Source organism: Hippoglossus hippoglossus, chromosome 9 (assembly GCF_009819705.1).
Source record: "Hippoglossus hippoglossus isolate fHipHip1 chromosome 9, fHipHip1.pri, whole genome shotgun sequence".
Taxonomy (NCBI): domain Eukaryota; kingdom Metazoa; phylum Chordata; class Actinopteri; order Pleuronectiformes; family Pleuronectidae; genus Hippoglossus; species Hippoglossus hippoglossus.
The window spans coordinates 13,279,589-13,289,103 of NC_047159.1; the positions used below are offsets into that span (position 1 = coordinate 13,279,589).

A 9,515-nucleotide genomic window follows, 5' to 3' on the forward strand; every position below is an offset into this window, starting at 1 on the left:
GTCACCTGCCAGACATCAGTCAGTTTAGTTTAAATACCAGTCTAATGAAGTCCACCTCAGTTTCTAGATGTGAAGAGCTAGCGACAAACGAACTGCTCCCATCGCCCGGCCCGGCCCAGATTTACCCACAAACAGCCCCAGAGCAAAATACTGGTTGGCCCCTATATGTATTTTTTTTTACTGCAGACATTTTTATACTTCATTCCTGTCATAGTAGGAAAAGCACAAGTGGGAGTCTTCACATAAATGACTATATTATATTCACATGCCCCTGTAAATCCTATCAGTGTAACAATGTCACCAAGGCCTTAAAACGTTTAAACTGAGCAAGGTAGGGCCTCAAGATTGGGTGATACTGCAGATGTTGCCTAAAGGTTAGGGCTGGGCAATAAAACAATATAATGTTCATTCAAAAAGTTCAATATACGTCCCTGTATGGAATATGCATTGTGTAAGCACAGCTACAAGATATATTACACATAAATGAGCTACCTCACATTTGTTAAATGTTTGAAGTGTTTGCCATTTTCTGCACAGAAAGAATAGTTTAAAACTTCAACCTTGCAGGAGCACAAATCAGTTTTTACATTCCAAGAAATAATAATGTGACATTTATCATAATAATAGCAGTTACCCATCACATCCACCTGCTGATTAATACACATGATTTTGCCCGAAAGGCAGACAAATTCCCTGAAGACCACCGTAGCAGAAAAAAAGCATACCCACTGATAACATGACTGCTGATATGTCTTATTTATATGTACCTTTGTCAAACTTTACATGTGCTTCCCAAGAAAAAATGTATGAAATGAAAACACAATACTGCTTTTGTATGCTACATGATGATAGACACACATATTGTATAGCTTCACTGTGTTAACTTTGCAGCTCAGCAGATATCACAGTTTCTTTATTGCACACTTGCACAATGCAGTCAAACACATTGTCAACAAACACAACAGATGCAAATGAGTGTCACAGTTAAGTGGTTCTAAATGTCTAAAAATCCACTAAAGCTGTGAGATCTAATGCAGAGAGTGATTCAATAAAACCCAAAAAAGTCATGAATACTCAAGCCGAGTATGGGGACATTAATAATTCAAAGGAACTGCATAGGCCACAAATCCCAAAAAGGTCTGCCTGATCAACTTCATCAATGAGCTCTGAGTGTGGGAAGAGGCTCATTCTTCAACAGTCACTTCTCCTTTTTTACTTCCCCACCATAAAATAAGTGGTCCATCTGGCAAGGAGCAAGGCACCGAACAGCACCGTGTAGCTGAAGAGAACAAATTTGAGGACTTCTCTGAAAGTCCGGAGGAAGCGTATGAACAAGGGATCCACGTCCAGATGCAGCTGCTGCATCTTCTGCCTGCGACCAGGTGGAGTCAGGTGTCCAATGTTCTCACCTCGGCCCATTCTGCAAACACAAATACAACAGGTAACAATGTCATGTCCACCGAGGTGGCCCATGTGAAAGATTATACACACTTCTATTACTTTCTCTTACAACAAAAAACAAAAAACAAAAATATATATATATATATATAAAAAAGCTCGCAAGTGAGTCATTGATATAAATTGCAACTTTTTTACAATTTAATTCTTGCGACACAGTATTTGTAGTGCTATGTATTATTAAATGTGTTTATCTGTGTTAGATGTGCAAAGTGATTTGTCCTTTGCCTTGTAGGAGCTGAGGGGGCTGCGTTTTCACAAGAGCACTGTTAATAATGTATCTGTAAACTACAGTAAGGGGGTTCAGTATCGATCGAACACGACAAACTGTGGAACATCTTCAGCATCCACCTTTTAGGATGTCTCAAACCCTTTTCAGAGAAAACATGCTGAACCTGCAGGATATGCAACTTGCTCAATAACACTAACATGCTCATTTCAAGTTTTCTACAAAGTAGCTCTTCGTCAGGTTACAGGAGTTAAAGTGAATATATGAACCATGTTAGAGGAGTCAGAATATATTATTCTGATATAAATATACCACATTTTAGCATAAATATCTTGGTAGAGGTTTAAAAGACAAATAAAACTTAAACCACCATGAATAACAAACAAGATAAATACCTGGTGTACCTTGGTGTTATTGGAGCAGGGCAGGTGCTGGTTAGAAAGGGGACTCCTGTGCTTCCAGCCCTGAAGTCCAAGTTGGTGTGTGCTGCCTTGAGCGTTTCAAGCCCCTATGACAGAGGAGGAGCCAAACGCAATAACTGATCACAAGGATCTGAATCTCCTGGGAGAGATCTAATGGGAGTTTAAGTCTTCAGTGCACCTGCTCCACAAAGAGAGAAACTGTACTGTGCTGATTTTGGCCATTGAGCTATATTTACAGAATAAAGTATTTGTATTTCAGACAATCAATAAATGGAGGAAATTAACATAGATTTACCCAAGAAGAGTTCACCAAAAATATCTGAGTGCAGTCAGCAGGTCCTCCCTATGTTCATAGTGTAAGGCACGGAGACGGTATTGACTGAAACAGAGATCAAACACCCTCATGCAGCACAGATATCCTCGACCGGAACACGGAGCAAATGGCCTCCTAATTCAATCAGTGTCCTGCGCTGTCAAATCATGGGCTGCTGTGGGCTGCGCTCTCCAGACAGCACAGGGCCATTATCGGCTGATCAGAGGGCCTGTTACTGCGCTAATTGCTCTTTCAGAGAGCTGGACCACTGCTGACGGATACACTCCAATGTCTGCCTCTCTTCAGCTCTCACTCATCACAGACTGCCCTTACAAAAAAACAAAAGTCAAGATGGCTCGCTGCATAACCAAAAGACACAAGAGTAAATTTACTTACTCTTAATTTACCTATTTTTATCCCGGCTACTAACAAAAGCCTTCAAAAACACAAATCAAAGTGCAACTTTAATCATTTTGTACATGAGAAGATTTTAATCATACATACATATATACAGTAGCTCCATATTAGATAACCAGGAGACAATAAGCAGTGCTAAACCAGCTTTGAATTGCATTTTATCTGGCTGCAAATCAGGAACTAGTAAAAAAAAATGATGGTACCCTGTGGAGTTTGTGTCCAGTAAAAGTGCGATGGAGCAATTTGGCTACAAGTGGGTTAACAGTTTGCTTGTATCATGGACATGCATGAGATTGCAGAGGACAAAATACACATTCCAGCTGTTAATTTCACTTTATTCCACTGAGTAACAGTCGGTGGGGCTAACAAACAAAGAAGCTAAGTAAAGCAAGAGACATTTGTGGAACATGGAAAGATTCAAGATAGTAGAAAAAGAAGCGACACACAGCAAGGAATTGCTATCAGCATGTTTACCAGGCCTGAAAGTTACAAACAATGTTTTTTAGTCAGTAACACTGAATGTAAACATAACTCCACAGGGCACCTGTAAAGAGCCAGTGGTTGTTGATTCAGCAGACATCAGTGAAACACCTGCAGTGCACTGATACGGAGATAAAAACAACAGCTGAGAGTTTTCTGATGGATGGGGTGTTTGATGTGGCCAGGTGTACATGCAGGGGACTCAGGGGCTCTGAGATTCAGGCCGATCCATGAGGGATTTGATCCAAGTCGTTCCATTTAACAGTTTTGTGGTGGCTATAATGTATTCCATCCCGCTGTCTTCCATTTGAGAGAGGAAACGCAGAGCGGCTATTTCTGCATACGTCACTCCGCCGAGGAAGAACACCAGCGTTGTCCTATTCTCCCCCTGCTGGCCTGTATGGCAGTAAAAAGAGATGCATGTCACTCAAACAAAATGCCAAAGCTAAACCAAATAGAAGCAGACAGATTTCAATAAACGTTTTCCTTTGTTTCTGACATGGTAAATCCATCAAGATTCTTCCATTGCTCACTTTAACGAAACACAACTGAATATAAAACAGGGCCACAATACGGAGCTGTGAAAACGCTGATTGAGCAATCACCCTCCCCCGAGATTACAGTCCTCCATTATCACCTTTTACAATCCATCGTTAGGCAGGCGTGTAGTAACAAGTCCACTGTCCAATGCCCAAACTCATTTCTGATTATCACATTTCATATTGAGTGTATGATTAAATTCATTATTCACATCAGTGTAACACCTACTACAGCCAATATGAAAAGATGAAGGAAAGCTGCAGGAAAGCACTGATGGTCACATCGAGCATAGTGTGTTTCTATCGAGCCTCCTCTCCAACACAGATGAAACAGACAAACAAACACTGACAGTGGCTCTGTGGTGTTGTCAGCTTCGGTGCCATCAATCTGCTGCTGTTGTGCATTTGACTTATCGGAAACAAAGCCTGTGTCTTATCTGCAAGCAGCAGGCAGGAGGTTATTTACTTTTATTCTGTTCAGGGAGCAGCAGGGCAAACAGCAGTTTGTCATGGTCCTTACGTTTCTTATGAAGACCAGCAGGCAGCTGTTGTCTCTCCTCAAAGTGCGGACCGGGAAGTATCTTCAGCACTTCTTCAATGCTGCGCCACCCGGGCCTGGCCAGTACCTGGGTCAGTCGGATGCTCAATGGAGCGTAGCCACTGTACACATAGGAAATGTCATTGGGGTTCTGAGGAGGAAAAAACACAGTGTTAGTCCTTTTCAAACCCACAAAAGTTCACGTTTAATCTTCAAAGTTGTTTCTGAAATGTCGTACCTGTTCATTAGCATCCTCCATCCACAGTTTAAGGGTTTTCCGAATAGTGGGGTAGTTATTCCTTGAGCTTGTCTGTGGCTTCAGAAGACCCCCCTTCTCTAGATTGTTCAGTGTCAGGATGTGTTCATAACCATAGGTCTTCACAAAAAAAAAGGAAAAAAGCATTATTGAACATATCAGTCACCTACCGATTAATTCTGCTTTCATTTAAGGCAACTGAGTAATTCTCGAAAAAGAAAAAGTAGTAAACAGAAGAGCTCCACTATTTTTCTTTGTTGAAGCAAGAAAAATGTGTGAACAGACACCACCGTCATAAACAAATAATTCTGTCTTTGACTTTACCTGTAGAATCTCCCTCTTGTAGTAGTCTAACACCTTCTGCTTCAGGCCATTGTTGCACACGGACTGCATACACACCAGGCGCAGGATCTTGATCAGTGGATCTTTTTGAGCAATGCAGTCTTCTATATATATGTTCACCTGAGGAATGGAATAATAGATCGATAAAAGTCTAAAAATAAGATACCCCATTTGCCTACATTCAAACACGAGCAGGAGCTGAAATACATACATGCAATACAACATTTCTTGATAGCAATTCTAAATATCTCTTCTTTAGCTTTGCAGGAAATCAGTAACAGTTAAACAGATTAATACCTTGTCTGTGTCGACTCCAGTCATAAACTCCTGCTCCACTGTCAGATTGTCAAAGAAGGCCTCTGAAGCTGGAACAGGGAAGAGGACTTAGTTCAATCTCAATGTATTTGTCAGCTTATACACAAAATAGTAAAAGGAAACAATACACAGTATTATCATAATCCTTACATTTGGGGGATACATTAGAAAAAGATAAATTACACTAATATAAACAAACAAGACGTTAGAGACTTGAGGGACAATAGATTCTTTAATTAGAGTACTGATTACCAGCAGCGTTTACAAACCATTATTTTGTAATTACGAAATATGGTGTTATAATCTAAAATAAATAAATGCAATAAAATGTTAAAAAAAAACATTGAATTATTTACGCACTGGTGATGTCCTTGATCAGCTCTGCTATAGAAGTGTGGTTAGCCAGTGAGCTTCGTGCTGCCTGCATATGAGGCAGTTGAGAGACAAACTGCTTTATCTCTCCCACTGTTTTGGCATTATGGCGTTCCTATGAGATGAGACAAAAAAACATCACTTTTACTTACTGAGATATAATTCTATTTGATTGTGCAGCTAAGAAGAAAACTTTCACATCATGAAATCAATAGTCACAAAAGGTCAATCATTCAGCACATCAGTAAACTAAATTACATGTACAACACATGTGGGCACATCTGCCACTCTGTAAATGTACCAAAAACAAGGTTAGGAAGCTGTTGCTCATTAATATTAATATATTTGAAGACAAAACAGTTCCCCAAAACCCCACTTCCCTATAAACTTCCATTCCTGCACAACCTCACTCCCCTTCAGGGTCAGGATGCTTCTGACACAGCACAACACTGTTTATTAACATTCTCTCTCCAATAATTCAGTTTTTACTAAAATCAGCATATCCAAGTTCTGAGCTGAAGATAGTATGATGATATGTTTGGTCTCATTAGGCATTCTGCTGGAACAATTATTACTTTAGCTTATCTCTCTGTGATTGTCATCACTTCTCTAACCTTATAGATTTATTTTAGGATCTTTGCACTAAGATGCCACAGAGATTACAATCATATCAAATTAGCAAGGATGTCCGAAGGAAATCAATGGCAGCTCCCAGGAAGTGCAAAGCGCTGTAACTACATTTCTAAGACACAAAACTATGTTTTTTGCCCATTAAAAATGTGCCTGTTGGTGCATGTCATTGTTACAAAAATAGCCTGATGGGGGTAATTAGTTATGAGTAATGAATAATGACTCGATGAGAAAAATGGAAGGACAGGCCCAAACACAGTAAGATAGATTTCTGGATTGTTTTTAGGATTTTACAGCAGGTTAGTGTGCCAGGATGGAAAGAGATGAAGCAAGACCAACCTCAAAGGCAGCAGAAATGATTTTGGCCTTCTTGCTGAGTGCTGCTCCAACAGCATTAAAGTTTTTGTCCCGGATTTCTGCGTAGAGTTCCTCTGCTGAGTTGAGTTGTAACTTCTTGGGCTCGGTGGGTAAATCTTTACTCGCCTCACCTTGCTTCTTCTGCGCAAACTTCTCAGGGGGCAACTTGACATAACCTGTAAGGCAGGAGGGAATACAAATTAGAACTGGTGATGAATAAATACGGGAGCAGACTAATAATCAAATTTCAAAAAAGGAATTGAATTCTCTTTTATTATAATATACCTGAAGAAATATACAAATAAAGACAAACTCAAGTCTAAGGTCAAGTCAGATTGTTATCTGATTAAAAACTCATGCTGTTAACAAGGAAGCCATCATTAATTGTCCAGATAAATTAACCTTTAAATTAAAAATATATGATCAATAAGTAAAATATTGGCAAACATATATTGACAATAAGCTGTAGCCCATAATATTTGTGATTCTAAGACCCCTATTCTGTTTAAGTATAACATTACCCATGGCAACCTCTTTTCTTGCCCTTAAACTGTAGCAACATCCACAATAAAGTGGGAAGATATAAAGACATCAGTTAAAATTTGAGCAATTGTGCATTCAGAGGAAATCCAAAAGGTTTATTCTGACCATTGGTGATTCCATAGATCTCGTCAATGAGACCCTCATAGGTGAGCTGTGTGGCCAGAGGGGTGAGCAGATCAACATTACGGTCCAGGAGGAGCAGGGTGTCGAACACGGGAAGGATCTGATTCTGACTGCCTGCGAACTCCCTCTTCATCCTCAGCATCATGTTGGCAACATGCTGAGAACAAGCAGTGGCATTTCTTTGTCAAACAAATGTGTTCATCATCTTTCTGCTGAGCACCTGCCCATGTGCAAATATCAATTTCAATCCACCTCACACCAAACTCACCCGTGCGCAGTCTCCTTTCCCATATATCTGTGGAATGGTGCCATACAGTGCCTGTAAGGTCATGAGGCCTTTGGCTGTGTGGTAAAGACTTGTTTGGTCATTTTCCAGGTAGCACTCCTGAAAGAGACAAAAGGGAGTCAAAATATGTTGTGACCATTAGAAACTAGAGCTACAAATTTGGGTCACGTGTATAATATATGTATCTTATATATTTCCCTCTAGAGATCTGACAACAATCCATATGTCCATGTGTTATTATGGTTGAATACCTAGTGACTTTAAATATAATCTTCATTTAATAACAACTCATCCTGTAAATACGTCATAGAGCAGTAGGGTGGTTGGTGTGTGTCTGGTATGCAGAAGGTGAACACACCCTGAAAGCACTTTCATACTCCATGGAGAGCAGGTCACCATCATACGGAATCAAGTCCAGGATATACTCATCAATGTTGATGAAGGAGCCCAGCACTCCCTGCTCCTTCAGCCGCTGCTCACACAGCATACTCCTCCGAGGCACAAATAAAATGTGGAAGTCTCGTGACGAATGCTGCTTATCCTCGCTGAAGGCGCAGAGTACAGGAAAGAAGTGTGAAACACGGTAAACAGCTTTACAAAGAGACATCCGTCCTGAGAGATCCCATCACAAGTCTGTTCACACCTGGCATTAAAATGCATCCTGATTGTGTTTCCTGTGAAAAAGTTTGATTGGACCTCACTTCCTTGCTCCATATGCAAATAATCCCAACTGTCATTTCGATTTGCAAAGACCGAATTATTATGTTTTTCGCACTTGTTCGAGTAGTACTGAAGTTTCCAATGTCACTTTGTCTGTGTGTGTTTGTGTTGGGGGGAGAAAGAAAGATGTTTACCAAAAGTAATTTGTCATTATGTAGTGATCAATGTAGATATTGATATGTCACAAACGTGCGTTCACACAGGGAAAAGAATATGGCACATGCGTCCCAGTCCACTTCCCAAAGAGGTTTGAGTGATCAGGTTTCTGCTAACCTCTTGTGATTGGATGACTCAGGACGGATGTTAATACCAGGTCTGAACAGGGTCATAAACGAACCTGAATACGTTCTCAGCGATGATGTCCATAAGCTCCAGTCGGGGACGGACAAAGAAGATGATATTTTTGACATCAGCAGGGGGGAGCCTGCCGCTCTTGAGGGTGAACATCTTTTCCACTTCATGTTCCTAACAAATACCCAGTGACAAACATGAGGGAGCTTCAGTTAACACAATAAGACATATAGTGTATTACTGACACTTTACCTGGAGCTTGTGTACTGGGTTAAAACATGGAAACTGAACAGAGAAGCAGCAGAAAGCACTTACCTTCAGGAGAGAGTACTGCGCTATGAGTCCAAACGGTCCAGTCAGATATTCATCCCAGACAATGGCCTGAAAAGCACCAGGAAACCGTTTATAAACATCTGCATGTAGGGTTTAGCTAATGGTTACCCTGCTAAATTGATCAGCAACAACACCAAAACCAAACTAAACCCAACACCCTGGTATTATGTCAGGATTAAACTATATTTACAAACAAAACCCATCATCTCCTAATATAACCTGCGACATTATGACATGACAAGTGTTAGCGTTGAGGCTGTGCACACTGTAGCTGTCACAGTTTCCGCCCTGTTCGACATGTTGGAGTGTTCTTTACCTTGCTTCCTGCACATTTATCCAGAAACTCTCGAAGCTCTTTTCGTGCCGCTTCTCTCAAAATGTTTAAATTGACTCTACCGTAAGAAAGGTGGGCCGCCATTTTTTCCTTATTAGCAACACAGCGAGTCATGTGACCACTGTGCTACAAGGCTGTCACATGACCAAAGATGAAACAAGATTGAGAGAGTTCACACCACGGCACAGCTCGGGAGACTCGTAAATGTTACTCTTTG

General features: G+C 40.6%; 1 protein-coding gene across 1 annotated transcript; it reads right to left on the reverse strand.

Annotated features, from left to right (window-relative positions):
* Nucleotides 1-2,873: 2,873 nt before the first annotated feature.
* vps33a (VPS33A core subunit of CORVET and HOPS complexes) lies at nucleotides 2,874-9,425 on the reverse strand. Its single transcript, XM_034596893.1, has 13 exons — nucleotides 9,281-9,425; nucleotides 8,947-9,012; nucleotides 8,678-8,805; nucleotides 7,979-8,165; nucleotides 7,603-7,719; nucleotides 7,317-7,491; nucleotides 6,651-6,844; nucleotides 5,670-5,796; nucleotides 5,292-5,359; nucleotides 4,977-5,114; nucleotides 4,635-4,772; nucleotides 4,379-4,547; nucleotides 2,874-3,715 (listed from the first exon to the last, which is right to left on the reverse strand). Exons 1-13 carry the CDS (start codon nucleotides 9,410-9,412, stop codon nucleotides 3,522-3,524), a joined length of 1,833 nt encoding a protein of 610 aa, XP_034452784.1. The 5' UTR covers nucleotides 9,413-9,425; the 3' UTR covers nucleotides 2,874-3,521.
* Between the last annotated feature and the right edge of the window lie 90 nt (nucleotides 9,426-9,515).

What these genes read in the sequence shown, in the direction of transcription:
- vps33a (XM_034596893.1), bottom strand. Translation starts at nt 9,412, where the DNA reads ATGACTCGCTGTGTTGCTAATAAGGAAAAAATGGCGGCCCACCTTTCT. An exon ending in TCATTTCTGCTGCCTTTGAG is followed by an intron (nt 5,797 to 6,650) that starts GTTGGTCTTGCT and finishes CTCATCTCATAG; the next exon opens with GAACGCCATAATGCCAAAAC. An exon ending in GCTGATCAAGGACATCACCA is followed by an intron (nt 5,360 to 5,669) that starts GTGCGTAAATAA and finishes TCCCTGTTCCAG; the next exon opens with CTTCAGAGGCCTTCTTTGAC.